General features: G+C 40.2%; 1 protein-coding gene across 3 annotated transcripts in view; it reads right to left on the reverse strand.

The window, feature by feature from the left end:
• The window catches only part of CENPF (centromere protein F), a 59,611-nt gene that overhangs the window by 24,741 nt on the left and 13,409 nt on the right, over positions 1-21,461 (reverse strand). For all 3 annotated transcript variants that reach the window (XM_032646747.1, XM_032646732.1, XM_032646738.1), the window contains 5 exons: positions 20,850-21,052; positions 12,099-12,224; positions 10,797-10,925; positions 7,886-8,008; positions 1,686-1,821 (listed from right to left, as the gene is read on the reverse strand). In XM_032646747.1, the coding sequence (XP_032502638.1) occupies positions 1,686-1,821; positions 7,886-8,008; positions 10,797-10,925; positions 12,099-12,224; positions 20,850-21,052 (717 nt within the window). The remainder of the gene's footprint in view (positions 1-1,685; positions 1,822-7,885; positions 8,009-10,796; positions 10,926-12,098; positions 12,225-20,849; positions 21,053-21,461) is intronic.

Here is a 21,461-nt window from a genome sequence, read left to right on the forward strand (position 1 = left end):
TACTAGAGTATAAAGTGTTACAGGGAATTATACTCAATATTTTGTAATAACTTATAAGGGGAAAAAATCTGAAAAAGGGATATATGTGTGTGTGTGTGTGTGTGTGTGTGTGTGTGTGTATGTGTGTATAAAACACAGTCATTGGGCTTCCCTGGTGGCGCAATGGTTGAGAGTCTGCCTGTGGATGCAAGGGACGCGGGTTTGTGCCCCAGTCCGGGAAGATCCCACATGCCGCGGAGCAGCTGGGCCCGTGAGCCATGGCCGCTGAGCTTGCGTGTCTGGAGCCTGTGCTCCACAACGGGAGAGGCCACAACAGTGAGGCCCGCGTACAGCAAAAAAAAACAAAAAAAACAAAAAAAAACAAAAACCACAGTCACTGTGCTGTACACCTGAAACTGACATGTAAATCAACTATACTTCAAGTAATATATATATATATCTTAATAGTATATGGTGCTATATATTAGTAACTCTCGAGGCCTACGTGTGAGTATCACTGGGAAGCAATATCCCCCCACATCCCGGCCCCTCACAGTGAGGGTGGTGCCTGTGAAGATGAGAATCATCAGGAAGATGTCACAAACTCCATTACCACCTGTCCTCTGCCTAAAAACTCCCCTCTGCCCACTGGCCCCTGCTAGTTGAGAATAACCACACTGCTTTCATTCAACAATGATGGGAAGGCTTCCCAAGTATGTTGAAGAAGAATAAAAGTTGTGAATCTCAATAGTAGATGAAAAAGTAGCATGTATTATAAACTCAGATGTAACTAGAAATCATTCCTATTTTTAGCCCCCTAATCTCAGTCTACATACTGAGAGTGGAAGGCTGGTAGAGATAGCGCCACAGGGGATATCAGTCCACTTCGCGTGTGAGGACCTCAAACAATGATACTGGTGACCAACACTGAAAAACGCCCTAACCCTTTCTTTTCCTATAGTTTTCTTTAAAAAAAGCTGAAGATTGACATTTCTACCTCCTGCCATGGAAAAATTGAAAGCTGTCTTAGGGAGACTGGAATTTAAAAAAGAAAACAGTCACAGAGAAGTGTGACACCCATTCCACAAGTCAGGTTAAAAGAAATCCAAGATGTGCAAATACCTCAGGGGAGAACATAAATGTAAGGAAAGACTCATTCATATTTATATATACATAAATGTGAAATGAACAGTGGATTCATTTGGTGTATACAGCATCATTCTATGGCTATACAGAGAATAAGGAAATAAAATCATTCAGTCAAGTAAGCCATCCCAAAACAATGGTCACTAAGGGCTGGGAAAACATGCATTTAACATAGGATTTTCCATTATAAGGGAAATGGTGATGGGTGAGAAGATGCGCCGTCTGGATGTAACTAACAAACACACTTGAGACACAAAATAGCACTGAGGCGAGAGACAGCCCCAACAATTTACTTTTGTGTGGAAAATATTTACCCTTCTGGTTTCAAAGTGCTGAAAACCAGGCATCTGGGGACTCAGTGTGTTCCAATAAAAAAAAAAAAGTCCAACTATCACTCTGGAAACGAAAAAGTGGAAAAGCAAAAACTTTTTCCACATCAACTGCAGACATCTCTCTGGGAGAAGATATGGAAAAATTCAAAGAAGCTTCTAATGATATCCATCCTCCCTCATGGGAACATTAGCCTAGAGAAAGAACTCAAAAACGCTACATTTACTCACCCCTCATTTCTTCTGCAAAGTTCTGGCTCTGACTCAAACGCTGCTTGGCCTTCTTCAGTTCTTCCTCCAGGTGGCAAAATTCTCTGGCCCTTTGCTCAGACTGACTCTTAAGGAGGCTGTTTTCCCTCTTCATTTCCTAAAGCACAGGTTTAGTTAGTTATCACCCAAGCAGATGCTCAAGCAACTCAGGACTTCTGCCTTGGTGAGGGTCCCTAATGGGACTGTGTGTGTATCTCACTAGGGGAGGAATCACACTTTCCCTCTGAGCAATGAAGTTACATAGTTTTACTTCAATAAAATGATTTTATAAATAGAAGTCAAAAGCACAGAATCCAAAATGGATGATAATCTTTTTACTTCGAGAAATATATTTTTTGAACTTTCTGGATGTCCCTATGGTTGTGAAAGTGTTCGTTCATAAGGAAAAGCCTATTTACAAGCTCCCCCAAAGCACAAATGCTCCAAGTCCCCATCACACCTGAATGATCAAATATATCTTTGCGGGCTTCCCTAGTGGCGCAGTGGTTGAGAGTCCGCCTGCCGATGCAGGGGACGCGGGTTCATGCCCTGGTCCGAGAGGATCCCACATGCCGCGGAGCGGCTGGGCCCGTGAGCCGTGGCCGCTGAGCCTGCGCGTCCGGAGCCTGTGCTCCGCAGCGGGAGAGGCCACAACAGTGAGAGGTCCGCGTACCGCAAAAAACAAACAAACAAACAAAAAAAAACAAAAAAAGTATGTATATATATATATATATATATACACACACACACACATATATTTGCAAAGTTCTGAGGTGCTAACGAAACAAAAAATTCACGTGACAAATTTTGATGTTTCGTTATAAAACCATCTTAAGGTTCACTGTTATGGGAATGTCTTTGAGTAAAATTACCTTTAATAAATGTTCATTAAGAAAGTCTGCAATGTAAAGATGTTGGAATGGGCATTATGAAAGATGCAGCTACAAATTAAGAGAGTCTCTGCCCCCAGGACCAGGTACCCGCCAGTGGGGGACGATGTAATACCAATCACTTAATACACACCAAGATGCACTACATCCTCAAGAGAGATGAAGTGTCCTATGGGAAATCAGAGGGCTGGAGCATGGAAGAATTAATTCTAGGTGGAGGAATCTGAGATTTCACAGTGAAAAAAGGTCCTTTGGGTACCTGATTAAATGAAGGACCCATGCATCGATGTGCCATAGAGTAGCAGAGACACATATGCAGCCCCATACTATTTTCTAGGGAGATCTGTCTATTTTTCTGAGTCTTAAAATGAAGAAATATTTTCATGCTGAATAAAAATGCTTCTTATTAACCACATGACTTGCATAATAAATATTATAAATCCTCTATCCATATTCCTCAACCTGCTGTTCAACCTTCAATGACATTACAGCTGATAAGTATTTCAACCTATATTATATGCCACCCTCTGGAACACTGGGAATTGGCATATATCATTACAAACTGACAGAATCAAGCAACTCCCATCCTTGGTGGTGGGGGGGGGGGGGATTCATAAGCCCGACTTTAAAACACACACACACACTTAAAAAATATCCCTCTGAAAAGCTGAAAAGTAGGGGAAATTTTTTAATCTTAAAGAAACAATTAAGACCCATCCTCCAAAACCCTACTGCACTGTTGGAAAACAGATGGCCCTGGCAATTCAGTGCTGGAAGCCTGCCTTCAATTATCAGTCTGGTTACTACCAGCAGATGGGTACCAACGTAGCAAAGCCAAATTCAAGAAGAGGGAGAATCTGGCTGGTAGAAAGTACTTGAAAACTCGCTGGCAGCTGCTGTGCTCATGTATATATGTTCATTTCATCATCAAAATAAGACAGAGTCCGTTGCAGTTATATTTCTGTCTCCTTTGTCCTGATCCTACCTCCCTTCCATGAGCTCAACTGACAAGCTATCAAATTAAGAGATCAACCAGAACTAAAAGCCCGCTCCAACTCATCTCAAGACTGACGTTCATACCAGTCATTGTGAAATTCTGCAAAGAATGATCACTGAAGTGCAATGATGTTACTGACTTAAACTAGCATCATTCAACTAGAGAATCTATAATCGCTTGTTTGCTCTTCAGGCTCCAAAATAATCACCACTCAAATGAGATCACAGATGTGAAGGAAAAATACCTTAACGTACTTTAACAAGGGTAATGGAGCATTATCAGTAGTGTTTCTTCCTAAAATTTAACAGCAGCTAGATGTGTGTGATCAATGCTAAGATCAGCTAAATGAGCTCAACATAAGAGAGTAACTAGAATGCAACCATCTGAGTTGACTTAGCATTTTTATTTTGCAACTTATATTTTTTACCCTAAAAAAAAATCATCAAATCAAATGGCACGTACATCTAGAGGCGTGACAAGAAAGCTGACAAGACACTGTATGCAAAGCTGGGTGCATCCCAGTAGGAGAAAGGAAGGTGAAAAGGAGGAGAAGAGGTGGGGAGGGACCCCAGGAGGGAGGGTGCAACTTATGTTTATGTGTCTGTTCGTCTCTATCCATGTCTGTGTATAACTGGAGACATTTAAATGAATACTAAGCTCAATGAAAAGATTAACAAGTCTTTGTCTATTCTGGCAGTAGTTCCATAAATACTTGTTTCAAATGAAGAAATGTTCAGCCAATCCTGGGACCCAGCAGGCTTATCATGCTATGGCTATGGCCAACCCAAGAATTTTAAAAAGCCAGAATTTAGAAAATGAACATCTGAAAATGGAGCTGTAGGCTGCCACCCATCAGCAATTCATTTTCTGCACAGCTTACAGCCACTTAGGACCTGACTGGGTGGCTCATTGCCAATGATGCGTTAAGCATACAAGGATATATTCTCCTAGGCAGCTCTTGCGACCTCACATGATTTGCAGAGTTGGGCACTAGTCTGGAAAAACACAACAAAAAACCCTATAACCACAAGCCAGCCTTAGAGCTTAGCAAGCAATTCCAGCCAGATCAACTTTGGTTTAGGAGCAACCAGGGAAGCATCATTTCCTAGGACCAGACAAAACAAATTTCAGTTACTGTGTGGCATTTCATGATCCCATCCATGAATGAAGCTTAATACGTCCCCTGCTGGGCGAAGTCTATATGGTGGACCAGGGATGGATGCAAAGGATGTGTTTTTCTCCTTCCACCTCATCATTCTTGCCTGCCAGACCAGGCCCCTTAGCGGACCCTGTTGTAATACAGGTCCCCACGCTCGGGAAGGTCCCCAAGCAAGTGTTCCCTCATCTTTGCTGTCAAACGATGGTATATGATTGCCTAACCCCAATGCTATGGGGTTGGCACTGGATGCTGGATGAGCAGCTTATCTAAACCTTCCATTCACTTTGATACTAAATGCTAACTTTACCCTTGATTGGGCCATTAAATCACATTTCCACTACTGATAATTTCTCACTGTGAGCAGCATATTAGTTTGCTAAACATGGACAAGGAAAATTTCAGTAAAACTGTCTCATTTTTTTGGCATCCAAAACCTATAAGCGTGCTAAACTTGTTTGTACTTATAATTAGATACAGAAAGATACCCAGCACAATAAGACTAGAATGGGCTGCAATTTTATATGTGAAAAATCTCAAATGCCCTTTCCTTTGCCCATCCTTTCTGTGCCTATGGGTGAGAGCAAACAGTGGTAGCATCAAAAAGTTACAACAGTTGTGAAGACCAAAGAGCCCCTATGTGCTTGCTGGGCACGGATCTAAACATTTGACACACAATATTTAAGTTAATCATTAATGCAGCTCTGGAGGGTTAGTATTAGTCCCCATATGCAGATGAGGAAAGTCAGACTCAGAAATGGTAATCACTGTCCCCAGGTCACACAGCAGGGAGGTGGCAGAAAAGTGATGCAATTTCAGATCTCGCTCACTTTAAAGTCACCAAAATTTTACCTCGAAGTTATACCACCAGTCTAACTGGGTAAATTGCTTTTCTGATTCCAATCCCAATTCAAACTGCAAGAGCCAGCTAAACCCTTTGAATTCTTGATATCATCCTCAAAAGAAGGCACACACACAAAAACGTAAGTTAAAGACAAATACTAAATGAATTCCCTGGCCCTGAGCTACACACCTCCAATGACTGCCCTCACTGGACACAGAAATCAATGAAATATTAAGTGCAACATGACGGGCATTTAGCTAGAGTTCATAGTGGACAGCTCCACAGCTGACAAACCAGGCCCTGCAGGGATGCATGGGTCTTCAAAAACACCTGCAAGAAATGTCCAGCCCACTATGGAGCCTTCGCCAAGCAAACCGTTTGCAAAGTGTTTGGACCCTCTTAACCAGTCGATCGATTTTACAAAATGTTTCCACCAGGCAGCCAGTGGAGTCGCGGGAGAGTTCCTGGCTGAAAGGGAAGCTCACAGAGGGAAGAGTTCAGTGCCAGTCTGCCTGTGGAAATGTTAGCAGAAGCATCTGTTGGTTGGTCCCCACTGGCCAAACGGCGAACATTTGTTTTGCTGAAACAAACGCTTTCATTTAAAAACGTTTGCTGATGAAACCATCATCTGATATGAAGTTTTCTTCCACTCGGGTTTCTGGGGCTGTGGCCTCCTCTCTCCAGCAGTATTACCCCTCTGAGGCTATAGCTGCTTTAACAACCTCTTCTTTGCTACTGACAGACGTTCTGATTTTATAACCATAATACACTCCTTGAAGCTGAGGGGATAAATATATTTAGACTTGGCTCACCTGGATAAATCACTGTTCTTTACAGAGAACTTAAAAAACAAACAAAAAAACCCGTACAATCTAAAAAGTAATTGCATAATAGTTAAAAGATTAGTGAAAACAAATTCTTTCCTGTGACATTTGCTGGAAAAGAAACCTCTAATGTTCTGCGGTGCTTTTTCATAAAACTACAATGTAGATTTATGACTCTATTCATATTGTTTCAGTCTATTAACTGTCCCTAAATGGTTCTTAATTAAGCCCTTTAAAATAAACTCCAAGCAACTAAATATATTCAGAGAGAAGCAAATTAAAGTAAGTACGGGGACCTCCCTGTTGGCGCAGTGGTTGAGAATCCGCCTGCCAATGCAGGGGACACGGGTTCGAGCCCTGGTCCGGGAAGATCCCACATGCTGCGGAACAACTAAGCCCGTGTGCCACAACTCCTGAGCCTGCACTCTAGGGCCCACGAGCCACAACTACTGAGCCCGTGTGCCACAACTACCAAAGCCCGTGTGCCTAGAGCCCATCCTCCGCAACAAGAGAAGCCACCACAATGAGAAGCCCGAGCAACGCGACGAAGAGTAGCCCCCGCTTGCCACAACTAGAGAAGGCCCGTATGCAGCAACAAAGACCCAACACAGCCAAAAATAAATAAATAAATAAAGTTAAGTACAGATAAAATCCTATCGGTAGAAGCAACATCAGGGTACGCCCTGTACTCTGTGCCATTGGGAAACCTCATCCACAATTTTGTATCGTTACCATGACTCTCCAGAGACACCGTCATGGGAATTTTCTGGTGATCAAGTGGTTAAGACTCCGTGCTTCCACTGCAGGAGGCGCGGTGGGGGAAGTAAGATCCCATATACCATGCAGCATGGTCAAAAAAAACCCAAAAAAACCCAGCAAAGACACCATCACCCATGTCTGCACACACTCAACATGAAAGTTAATGTTGACTGCTGAAGCCAGAGTAATACAATTTACAATTACTTGAGGTTTTTATAACAATATGAAATCTAGAAACTCTTTATCTGTAAAAAATTTTATATTTAAGTCTATTACTTTGCACAAGGTTTTTAATATTTGATGATGCAAAAGCCAACCCTTGGAAAAGGGATTTAAATTATACCTCCCATCACCAGTTTTGTTTCTTTCTATTTAGAAAATCCCTTGCTTTCTTCCATCCTTCCACCTCACTGGTGGTCTAAAACAATCTTAAGAAAAAACAAAAGAGTAGTACATGGTCTTAATGTAAGTCATGCTTTCCTATAATTGCTAGATGTATATTAGTAAGTTATATCAGAATAGAAAGTGAAAAAAAAAACCACATGTTCTATGTCATAGATTTTATACAAAACACTGTAATATATACTTCTGGCAAATTAAAAACAAAAATGTAGCTATAATAAACTACTAGAAAATGGTATAGAAATTCTTTAACCCTCCCACTTCCTCCTGTACAGAAGTTGACAAATACTCTTCTCTACCCCTCACTTACCTCACTGCTTCTCCTCAGCTCATTTTCCTTGGTCTGACTCGCCTGTAAGGTCTGTTCAGTTCTACTGAACTTTTCCTTAAACTCTTCCAATTTTTTTTCCAGCTGGTGCTTTACAGATGTGACCTACCAGTAGAAAACAAAGCAAAGCTTCATGTTTCTTTACTTTTTAAATAACTATGTATTCTTAAAGAATAAAAAGGTCATGGAATATAATAATTGATATCATCTATTTTGGTTGAGACCCACTATACATAACAGCTTAATAAGGCCCCAGAAGTTGAACTTAAAATACCGTCATGTCAACCTGTGACATTACTTGGCAGCAGCATATGTTGATGAAAAAGGCTGGGTTTGAGGAGGAAGCCACAAGGAAAACAATTAACCACAAAAAAATAAAACAACTAAATAGTAATAAACTAATTTTTAAAAATGAGATAAGAAATAACAAAAATTGAGAAAACAAACTGGGAGAACACATTTGCAATAAATACAACAGAATAAACACGATATTTCCAAAATACAACACATAAAGCATATCTATGATTCAATATACAAAGAGGCAAGTCCATTTAAAAAAAGAGCAAAGGACAGAAACAGAAATGTTATACAAAAGATACAAATGGCAAATCACCTTCTGAAAGAAATAACCTCAATGGTAATCAAGAAAGTGTGAATTGGGAATTCCCTGGCGGTCCAGCAGTTAGGACTCTGCGCTTTCACTGCTGAGGGCCATGTTCAATCCCTGGTTGGGGAACTAAAATCCCACAAGCCTCAGGGCGCGGCCAAAAAAAAAAAGAAAAGAAAAGAAAAGAATGAATGACCACATTGCTTCTTCTGACAGTATAAAGCTCTGGATATCTAGTGCTTCCACATTGCAGATAGAGCAGGAAACTAAACAGACGAGATCCTGTCCTCATGGAAAGATCTGAGTGATGGAAGGAAGATAATATCTTTCTTAATTAATTAATTAATTTATTTTAGGCTGCATTGGGTCTTCGTTGCTGCGTGCAGGCTTTCTTTTTAGTTGCGGTGAGTGGGGACTACTCTTCGTCGCAGTGCGTGGGCTTCTCATTGCAGTGGCTTCTCTTGTTGCAGAGCACGGGGCTCTAGGCGCACAGGCTTCAGTAGTTGTAGCATGCGGACTCAGTAGTTGTGGCTCGCGGGCTCTAGAGCGCAGGCTCAGTAGTTGTGGCACACGGGCTTAGTTGCTCCACAGCATGTGAGATCTTCCCTGGACCAGGGCTCGAACCCGTGTCCCCTGTATTGGCAGGCGGATTCTTAACCACTGCACCACCAGGGAAGCCCCAGAAGATAATATTTAAATAAACAAATAACTCTATTATATGTCAGGTGATAGACCTCATGGAGAAAAATAAAGCAAGGTAAAGAAACAGAAAGTACCTGAGGGCAAGGGTCTATGTAGTGACCACGGGAAGATGTCATTCATAATGTGACACTGGAGCAGCAAGGCTTCAGATAGTGAAGGCTCACACCCTACAGATCTGTCTGGGGACGGAGCACCCCCAAGAGCAAAGCCCAAACCTGCCACTTGCTGGGTGTGTCCCCCCATGGCAAGGAGGCCATGTGGACAGGTAAGCAAGGGGAGAGTGGGAGATGGGGTGAGCGGGTAAGGTGGTGGAAAGGCCACCTAGGCTCCTGCATACATTTGGAACGACCCTACTCTTACTCTGAGAAATGGGGAGTAACTGCAGACTTCTGAGCAGAGGAGTGACATGATCTGACCTATACTTGAAAAGATGAAAAGACTCCCTCTGGCTGCTGATTGAAAACACACTGTGAAGAGGAAGGGTGGAAGCAGGGAGACCAGTTAGGATGCTGGTACAGAAACCCAGGTGAGAGATGATGTGTCTTAGACCACATATAGAGCTGGAGATGGTGAAAGCAGTCAGATCCAGTATAAAACATAAAGACAGAGAAATCAGGTTTATTCTTAGCAGGGAGGTATGTGGCACATGAAAGGTTTCTGGGGTAGCCAACAAGATTCTATCCTCTGACATATATAATGGTCACAAGAGAGGCATGCCTTATAGTAATTTATTGTTGTACGTTTGTTCTATATAGATTTTGTGTTCTAACACACAAAAAAGTTTATACTATTCATGTAATACACACATATACTCATGAATGCAAATATACATATGCACAGATATACACAAATACACGTGCACACACACGTGTGTGTGTGTGTGAATAAAAAAAGGTAGAGCCAGCAGAGTTTTAATGGATTACTTTGAGGTGTTGAGAGGAAAAGAGGAGGTGAAGATGACACTGAGGTTTTAGCCTGAGAGATGTGAAGAATGGAATTGCTATTTACTGGGACAAGGAAGACTAAGCAAAGAACAAGTCTGAAAAAAGTTGGAGTTCCATTAATAACATGTTTCAAGTGTGAGATGCCTATTACATGTGTGACTGGAAATATCAGATGCACACCCACAAGTCTGAAATTCAGACCAGACATCCAGGCTGGAGATATAAACATGGGTGTCATCATCACATGGATGACACAGAAAGCCATAAAAGCAGATGAGATCATTTGTGCAGGGAGTGTTAAATAAGTAAATTATAATTTTCAGTGCTTTGACTATTTGGAAGCATAAATACTTGGGATAGCTCCCAGCTGGTGGCATGACCAAGAACCACTGGAATATCAGAGACGCCCACAGACCTTCAGATCTGAGATCCTCACTCACTGCCCTCCTTCTCTAAACAAGAAAACCCAGACCCAGAAAGGTTCAGTTTGCTCTCCACTTTGATATGTAAGGAAAGTGAGGATAGAGCTTTTTTTTTCTTTCTTTAAAGATATCATATGTCCGCTGTGGTATAGAAATGACTTGTATTAAAAAGGGGGTGGGGAGGTTAAGGAGGAGGGAGAAATCAGTTAGCACCCTACTTTATCCAGTTCAGCCTGGAGGATGTTGTGCATGTTCTTGGCTTGCTGTAGCTCCTGGGTGAGCTTGGCTTTCGTCTGAGTGAACTCTTGGTCCAGGGTTTGGAAGGAACGCTGTTGACGGGAGAGCTCCTAAAAAGCAAAAGACAAATGCATCAAACTGATGCTGGTTAACAAGGGAGAGCCTAGGGCGAGACCCATTCTTCCCCCAGGCAATGCTCTTCTGTAAGAGCAGAAGATTATGGGAGCCGGTCTGCGACTACCTGATGATTGATATAGGCAGCCATAGCACGGGTCCCGGGCATCAGATCCGGGTCTCTGAGCGGAAGAGGAAGGAGTCCGCCAGGAGAACACATGGAAACTGGCCTGTTCCCGCCTCATCCCCGACTTAAATGAATCACCTCTGTTCTGAAGTATCCAGGGGCAAAAGAGTAGAGCTGAGCTGTAGCCGGTCACAACTCGGCTGAGAAATCAACACACTCAAAAATGGAGTTTAAAATGTCAAATAGGGCTTCCCTGGTGGCGCAGTGGTTGAGAGTCCGCCTGCCGATGCAGGGGACACGGGTTCGTGCCCCGGTCCGGGAAGATCCCACATGCCGCGGAGCGGCTATGCCCGTGAGCCATGGCCGCTGAGCCTGCGCGTCCGGAGCCTGTGCTCCGCAACGGGAGAGGCCACAACAGTGAGAGGCCCGCGTACCGCAAAAAAAAAAAAAAAAATTAAAATGTCAAATAGCTTATGCCACTGACCATTGAGAATGACAGGAAGGAAATGCCACCAATTAACTTGGATAATCACACAGGGACACCAGGTTAACATTTCCAGTCACTCTCATTGAAAGACTATAGGCCCATTTCAAGGCTAACTCACCTGAAACTGATACCAAGCCTTATGCAAGGGCATCTTCAGCCCTAATTTGTCTGCCAACTTCATTCCCCTCCCCATCAATTACCTTCCTAATGTATTTGCCAACTCACAGCCTTTAAAAACACCTGGTGAATGTAATACAATTTCCTTTACAACACAGAGTGTTTGAAATTAAGAAATGCAATCCTTTCCTACTTGGTGTCAAATTTCAAACAAATCAGAAAATGTGGATAAAAAAGAACATTCTAAGTCCCTTCTCCAGTCAAAAACTAAAAGATGGAAAAGTGTGAAGGAAAATATAACGCCTTTTCCGCACAAAGCATTTCCCCTCTAGTGGAACATCCCAAATAATGACAGACACTCCTCTTTTCAAATGATCAAACTAGGAAATGCCGACAAGAGCCTTCTGGACAAACTCCTCATGAATCCATTTACCTTACCTCTTGGAACTCTTTTTCTTTTTCCTTGATTTTCTGTTCCAGAGAACATCTGGCACTCTCTGCATTTTGACGCTGACAACTCAAATCTTCAGTCAATTTTTTCAGTTTTTGCTCCAAAGCAATACACTAACAACAAATTAAGACACTCAGTACAAAACAAAATTATTCTTGGAAAGAAGCAAACATTTTGAATTTTAGAAAAATTAGTCCCATGATCTGGTTCAAGTTTAACATAGTGTTTTGACATTTTTATTTCATAAAAAGTTGGGTTTAAAACAATTAGTCAAGTACCAAAACCACTACAATTATTTTAGCACACATAAAATTTATATTTGGGAAATATTAGCAAGGATGTAAAGCATTAGACCATTTAAATAAATACTTCATAACTTGTGCCATGAAAAAAGAAACCAGCATGTCTGAATAATGATTCACCTAATGTTTTTTTGTTTTTGCTTTTTTTTTTTAGAAGATGTTGGGGGTAGTTTATTAATTTATTTATTTTTGCTGTGCCGGGTCTTCGTTTCTGTGTGAGGGCTTTCTCTGGTTGTGACAAGTGGGGGCCACTCTTCATGGCAGTGCACGGGCCTCTCACTATTGCGGCCTCTCTTGCTGCGGAGCACAGGCTCCAGACGCGCAGCCTCAGTACTTGTGGCTCACGGGCCTAGGTGCTCCGCAGCATGTGGCATCCTCCCAGACCAGGGCTCGAACCCGTGTTCCCTGCATTAGCAGGCAGATTCTCAACCACTGCGCCACCAGGGAAGCCCTCACCTGATGTTTTGTTGCACGGGAATGAGAGGTTAAAATGCGGTGATGTTGGGCTTCCCTGGTGGCGCAGTGGTTGAGAGTCTGCCTGCCGATACAGGGCACACAGGTTTGTGCCCCGGTCCGGGAGGATCCCACATGCCGCGGAGCAGCTGCACCCGTGAGCCATGGCCGCTGAGCCTGCGCGTCCGGGAGAGGCCACAACAGTGAGAGGCCCGCGTACCGCAAAAAAAAAAAAAAGCAGTGATGTTGACCTGCATAATTTAGAGGCTATAAAATAACCAGAGGGTACCCATTATCCTCATATGATAGTGTTTCTCAAGGACAACAGATTTTGTGGGAAACTTAAATATTAATATGCATCTTTCCACAACGCTCCCACTATGCCATTTTAAATGTCTGGAGGTTCACAGCACTCCAAAGAATATCACAATGGGTTTTAACCAAGCTGCCAAAGGCAAACACGAAGAACATGCATTTGCCTTTTTACATAGCCGGTTATCTTTTCTTTTTAATTGAAGTATAGTTGATTTACAATGTTGTGTTAGTTTCAGGTGTACAGCAAAATGATTTGGTTACACACACACATATGTTCTTTTTCAGATTCTTTTTCATTATAGGTTATTACAAGATATTGAATATAGTTCCCTGTGCCTTACAGTAGGTCCTTACTGTTGACCTATTTTATATATAGCAGTGTATATCTGTTAATCCCAATGTATCCCTCCTCCCACTCTCCCCTTTATAACCATAAATTTGTTTTCTATGTCTGTGAGTCTGTTTCTGTTTTGTAAGCAGGTTCATTTGTATCATTTTTTAGATTCCACATATAAGTGATATCAGGTGATATTTGTCTTTCACTGTCTGACTTACTTCGCTTAGTATGATAAGCTCTAGGTCCATCTATGTGGCTGCAAATGGCATTATTTCATTCTTTTTTATGCATAGCCAGTTATCTCTAAAATAATTTTTAAAACATGAACTACATCAAAATTTAGGATGCTCTTCTAAAATTAAATCTTCAAGTGTTAAAACCCATTCCTCTGATGCTTCCCTGTGGTGTTCAAATCCTTGAACTGTCTTACAAAGCAACTCTAACTTCCCAGGAAAGAATAAGAACAACTCACATTAGTGGGGGAGAATTCCTGTTCCAAAAGAAATGTGCCCCAATTTGGCAAATCTCTCCACTAATGTATTTCTCTGAGACTCATTATAGTCCGATTTAGAACTATTAGAACTATTAGAAATTTAACAGAGAATTCAGAAGAAAAGAAAACATTATGTAAGACTTTCCTGGAAGACCAGACACCAACTATTAACTAACCAAAGATGAAAAGATAAAGCTGGTCTGATTTTGCAAATATCATAACTTTAAAATACCGGATTCAAAAAGTAAAATATTGAGCAGTTGTTCAAATTAATCCACTGCTTTGAACATTAAGACACCTTTGTCATTAACCTTATTGTTCTTGAATTTTTAAATCCCTAAGGAAAAGTATGAAAGAAATTATTTCTAATAATAATAAATATGAACTCAACAAATATGTCTATCACCATGCTAGGCACTGGGGATATAGCAGTAAACAACTCAGACAAAAATCGTTGCCTAAATGATGGTCTAAAATTTTGACAGGGACTTCCCCAGTGGCACAGTGGTTAAGACTCTGCGGTCCCAATGCAGGGTGCCCAGGTTCAATCCCTGGTCAGGGAACTAGATCCCACATGCATGCCGCAACTAAGAGTTCACATGCCACAACTAAGGAGTCGGTAAGCCACAACTAAGGAGCCCCTGAGCCGCAACTAAGGAGCCCACCTGCCACAACTAAGACCCATCACAACCAAATAAATAAATAAATATAAAAAATAAAAATAAAATTCTGACAATTTTCAGGGGGAAAAAAAAAAAAATGCATGGCAGAGTAGATGAATGAACCCTTGGCACCCTCTGCTGGCACTCCGTCAAACTGCAACATATTCCACTATAGGATCTCAGGATCAATCAATTCTTTCTTATTAGAAACAGTAGCTTAAAAAAGAGCCTTTAAGAGTAATTTATATTTTATTTAGATTATTTTTTATGCTGATATTTATGATGCACAATCCATGTGCAAGTACCTGGCCACTAGGTGTCATGAATGCTCCATAATACTCTAAAAACGGGTCCAGAGCTCAAGTCCTTTAAAAATATACAGCATATGACCCTGGAGACTCAGTGCTCTGGGCCAATGAGCTTTTAGCTGTAAAATACGGGTGCTGAAGTCTAGCTTTGCTGCCAGCCCCAGCACTCTGTTTCTACATGAGTTCAAACCTTGCATCCCACACGGTTTGTAAATACTTGGAAAACAAGCATACGAGAAACAGCGTATGTTCACTAAAGCACATGGTATTGATTTTGGCTAAATTAGCTCCATTTTATTTAATAGGTAGTTCTAATGGTACATCAGGGAATAGCATAAACAAAGCATAATCTGATTTCAGCAACATATTGGACAAGGTCATATTATCTTTAGAGACAAGATGGAGAAAGGTGGACTGAATTTTCAGTTAGGTGTGTTTGTAATTTACAGGAAAAAAATGGAATACAAAAAGCATTGAACGAATGAGTCTTAAGAACTTGGAGAGGCGTCTCCAACAGAAGGAAAGCCAGAGCTATATTCTCAGCACTGTCCTAGTCAAAAATTCTAATTCATGATCTGGTAAGAAGAGACTTCATCAAATATGCTAGTCAGTACAAGCATTTGGTGACCTTGTCACACCAAAACCAACAAGACAAAATGTAAAAGGATAAGTATAATTCTCTTATATGAGAAGGCGTGACTTGGCAGAAATGCAACTGAAAATGAGCTTCACTGACAAGGAACTTTATTGATATAATAATAACAATTATTATTATAAGTTCACCATGTGCCAGGCACTATATGCCAAAACCTTTATAAAAATTATCACAGGTACTTCCCTGGTAGTCCAGTGGTAAAGAATCTGCCTTCCAACGCAGGGGACGCGGGTTCAATCCCTGGTCAGGGAACTAAGATCCCACATGCCATGGGGCAACTAAGCCCACGTGCCACAACTATTGAGCTTGCGTACCTCAAAGAGAGAGCCCACGTGCCACAACTAGAGAGAGAAAACCCGCACACCACAACTAGAGAGAAGCCTGTGCACCACAACGAGAGAGAAACCCGAGCAGACCACACGCCGTAACGAAAAGATCCCACATGCCTCAACAAAGACCCCGTGTGCTGCAACTAACATCCGATGCAGCCAGAAAAAACAAGGAAAATAAATAAATAAATATTTTTTAAAAATTATCACAAACTTTACAGCAATCCTATGACAAAGGCATTATTATTAACACCATTTTATTGATTAGGACACTGAAGTTCAGAAGTTAATTAAATAGCTCCAAAGCAACACAATTGGGATGTAGTAGAGCCAGGGTTTGAATCCAAGTCTTTCTAACTTAGAAAACCAAATTACAAACCCAGACTGCACAAAGAGAATAAATATATGGATCAAGGGAAATCATGTTCCTTCATACATCTAAGCCACAGTTACCAAGAATTTCTCGGTGCAAAGCACTGCACTAGAAGAATTCTAAAAATGAACCTGGACTACCACTTCCAGGTAGATGGAAGAGATGAACATTTCCCTCTACCTCCCACCAAGAATAATCCAAAACCTTGCACATTACATTAAAACAAACATAAAAAAGCTCTGAAAAAAGAGAAGAAAGAAGATTAACAAGAGACTTTGGAGCCCAAGGAAAAATAAGACAGTGCTGAAAGAAAAAAACTGTTAACCTTTAGAATCCTATACCCTGCAGAAATATCTTCCAGGAATGAAGAGGAAATCAAAACATTCCCAGACAAAAGAAAATTTAGAGGATTTGTAACTACTCTAAAAGAATGGTTAAAGGATGTTCTCTAAACAGAAAGGAAATAATGAAAGAAGGAAATATGGAAGGAATCATGAAGGAAGGAACAATAAGTTAATGAACAATAAACATATATACAATAGGCTTTCCATCTCTTCTTCAGTTTTCTAAATTATGTTTGACAAGTGAAGCAAAAATTATAACACTGTCTGATATGGTTCTAAATGTATGTAGAGAAAACACTGAAGGAAATTATACTATAAATGGGGGAGGGTATAAGGACAAAAAGAGAAGTAAATTTTCGATAATTTATTAGCGTTGATAGAATGACAACACCAATAACCTGTGATAAATTGTATGTATATATACATTATCTAAAACAATCATTATAAAACTCTACCAAGAAATACACTCAGAAACGCTATCAATAATTCAAAAGGGAATTCTAAAAAGTGTTCAAGTAACCTACAGGAAGGCAGGAAAAATGAAAGAGAAATGAAAAATGAAAGAAATAAAAAACAAAAAATAAGGGCTTCCCTGGTGGCTTAGTGGTTGAGAGTCCGCCTGCCAATGCAGGGAACACGGGTTCGTGCCCCGGTCCGGGAGGATCCCACATGCCGCGGAGCGGCTGGGCCCGTGAGCTACGGCCGCTGAGCCTGCACGTCCGGAGCCTGTGCTCTGCAACGGGAGAGGCCACAACAGTGAGAGGCCCGCGTACCGCAAAAAAAAAAAAAAAAAAAAAAAAAAAAAAAACAAAAAATAAGATGGAAGACTTAAGCCATGACATATCAATAATTACATTGAATATCAGTGATCTAAATATACTAATTAAAAGACAGATAGTGTTTCTAAAAGGGAATAGTGTTTTAAAAGAGTGGATTAAAAAATACGACCCAACTATACGCTGTCCACACAAAACTCACATTAGGCCTATTTTTTAATTTATAGTTAGGTCATACTTTTAAATTTAATAGCATAGATAGGCTGAAAGTAAAAAGACAGAAAGAAATACATCATGAAACATAAACCAAAGGAAAGCTACAGTGGCTATATTACTACCAGATAAAGTAGACTTCAGAATAAAAAAAATTACCAGAGACACTGAGGGCTATTGCACAATGATAATGGTCAATCCACCAAGAAGACATAGCAATCCTAAATGTGTATGGACCAAACTACAGAACTGCAAAATAAGTGAAGCAAAAACTGATAGAACAGAAAGGAGAAATAGACAAATCAACAATTATGGGAGACTTCAATATCCCTCTCTCAACAATTGCTAGAGCAACTAGACAAGAAATCAGCAAAGATTCAGAGGAATTCAACAAAGAACGTTAACCAACAGGAGCTAATGACACTTTTAGAACATTCCATCCAACAACAGAATATACATTTTTTTCCAAGTGCCTATGAAACATATACCAAGATAGACCATAAACTAGGCCATAAAACTCCCACAAATTTAAAAGACCTGAAATCATAAAGTATATTCTCTGAACACAGTGGAATCAAACTAGAAATCAATAACAAAAAGAGAAAAAGCTCCAAACACTTGGAAACTAAACAAGGTATTTCTGAATAATCAATGTGCCAAAAAGGAAGTTCCAAGAAAAAAAATTTTTTTTAGTACATTAAAGAATAAAAATTAAAATACAATATATCAGGGACTTCCCTGGTGGTGCAGTGGTTAAGAATCTGCCTGCCAATGCAGGGAACACGGGTTCAAGCCCTGGTCTGGGAAGATCCCACATGCTGCGGAGCAACTAAGCCCATGCACCACAACTACTGAGCTTGTGCTCTAGAACCCACGAGCCACAACTACTAAGCCCACATGCCACAACTAGTGAAGCCCATGCGCCTAGAGCCTGTGCTCTGCAACAAGAGAAGCCACCACAATGAGAAGCCCACGCACTACAACAAAGAGTAGCCCCTGCTCCCCGCAACTAGAGAAAGCCTGTGCACAGCAACGAAGACAGCAGCCAAAAATAAATAAATAAATGTTTTTAAAAATTATTTTAAAAAATACAATATATCAAAATTTGCAGAGCACAGTTAAAGCAGTACTGAGAGGGAAATTTATAGCATTAAATGTCTGCATTAGAAAAGAAGAAGTCTCAAGTCAGTAAGCTAAGCTCCCCACCTCAACAACCTAGAAAAAGAAGAGCAAAATCAACCTAAAGCAAGCAGAAGGAAATAACAGAGAGGAAAAAAAATTTTTAAATCAATGAAATTGAAAATAGGAAATAGAGAAAAATCAATGAATTAAAGAGCTGGCTCTTTGGTAAGATCAATAAAAGAGCAACAAAACTGTCAAATTCCTAGCAGTACTGACAAAGAGAAAAATAGAGAAGACAAATATCAGAAATGAACAGGGAATAAACCTGACCTACAGACATCAAAAGAATAAGGAAATACTATGAACTCCACATGCACAAGTTTGACAATTTAGATGAAACTTCCTCTAAAATCACAAACTAACCCAACTCATCAAGTGTGAAATAAATAATTTTAATAGCTGTGTAACTATTTTAAAAATTGAATTTATAATTTTATATCTCCCAAAAAAGAAATCTCCAGGCCCAGATAGTTTCATGGAGAATTCTACCAAATGTATAAAGATGAAATAACACCAATTCTGCACAATCTCTTCCGAGAAGAGAAGGGAATGCTTCCCAATGCATTTTATGAAGCTAGTACATTACCTCTGATACAAATACCAGACAAAGACAGTACAAAAAGAGAAAACAGCTGAACAACATCCCTCACAAATATAGACACAAGAATCCTTAACAAATTATTAGCAAATAAAAGTCAGAAACATATAAAATGAATTATACACCAAGACCAAGTATGGTCTATTCCAAGGATGAAAGACATTCAAATATCTGAAAAGCAATCATTGTAACCCATTACATTAACAAGCTATTGTTTTATATAACTACACGAATCTATAATTATCTTAAAATAAAAAGGATTAATTTGAAAAAAAAAGAAAGAGCCTGTTCCCAGGAAGCAAATAGAAGATACAGTGGTTTTTACCTAGAGATTTTATTAAAGGTAAATTCCATAGGCCCACTTCAGACATGAGTCTAAGAAGATTAATTCTGCAAGGTTCTCAGTGATTCTGACAATTAGCCAAGTGTGGGAACTACAAGAGCTAGAACATAAATAACGACAATAAAAGGGTCATAATGGGGATGGAAGCCAGGAGAAAAGACCTCACCGCACTAAGAAATGAGAGAAGGAGCTCACGGGATGGGGAGCATGTCAAGAGTATTCCAAGAGGCGGGTATGCCAAGCAGAAAGGCAAATGTGAGCAGAACACTGACCCAGACACCAATTAGGTTCAAGAAACACCAAATAACTGCAGTTGGTCCTAGAAGATAATTCGTTTTGCTCTACACTTTTCTCCATATAGCACACTATCTACGTGACTGGTACATCTACGTTACGTCCCCCATTATGATGAAGCTCCACAAGGGCCATTCTTTTTGTCTATTTACTCACTGCTGCATCCCCAGGTCTAGAACAGTGGCTGACATACAGTAGAAGGTCAATAAATATTTGTCAAATGAGTCAGTGAATGAATGAATAATAGAAAAAAGAGAAGAAAAGACTAGAGAGGTAGGTTGGGGGCAAAGCAACAACAACAACAAAGACAACCCCCAAATAACAGCCTATGAAGTTTGGCCTTAATTAGAGCCTTAGATTAAATGGTAGGAGTGTATACACTGGATCCCAGGAGTAGGTCTATTCAATTCTATCGTATGTCCTAAACCTTTTAAAGCTCCATGACTTTAAGGCCTCCTTTATATATTAGGCACCTGCCAGGCACTGTACATACATTATCTTTATTTTTCACCACCCTCTGAGATATAAAAGAGATCAGTGACTTGCCCAGGTCCCTTGGCTGAGAAAATGTGCAGTCCGGATTTGACCCCAGATCTACCCAACTCTAAAAGAACTTACTGTTCAACTGCATCAATACCGCCTAGTATATAATAAGGTTCATTACCAATATTTATTTCACAAGGCTAAGTGCAGAGTACTCTTTCCAAAGAATGATATGAAAAAAATGGAGATTTATCAATAACTCATGAAAAGTCAAGTACCTTGGTTGATGCCTGGTCATACTGTGCAGTTGTTCTCACCAGTTCATCCCTGCTTTTGTTCAAAACTTTCTCTTTTTCGTTTAATTCCGCTTTTGCTTTCTCCACTTGGAGTTGGAGTTCTTGAAGCTTGTTCACTTGGCCTTTCATTTCTCTTTCTTGTCCTTGCAGACGTAGTTCCAACTCACTAATCTTGCTCCTTAGCTCTTAAATCACAAACAAAACCCACACTTCAATTAACATACATTTTTCACAAAGACATTTACAACTAAACTCAGAATGTATCAATGTTACTCTTCTCTGAAATCTTTGGTGAGTCAAACATAAATCAATTCACATTAAACAAAGAAGCTACCTTAATTGGATTTAATTTCAATGTTTAATCTTTATTGTTATTTGTATTCAAAAACCCTACAGAAAGCAGGAGAAACAAATTTTCATAAGTTTTCACAGAGAAACTTGGGGGGGGCAGAAATGTTTTTCTAAAATCGTGAATAGTATCTTATCAAGACTGCAAAAAGTGTACCACATATAACAGCCTGCACTAAAATTACCACTTGGTTTTATACACCCACAAACTAATACATTTTTTGTGCCCATATCAATGCAAATGAG

Source organism: Phocoena sinus, chromosome 1, assembly GCF_008692025.1.
Source record: "Phocoena sinus isolate mPhoSin1 chromosome 1, mPhoSin1.pri, whole genome shotgun sequence".
NCBI classification, from domain to species: Eukaryota; Metazoa; Chordata; class Mammalia; order Artiodactyla; family Phocoenidae; genus Phocoena; species Phocoena sinus.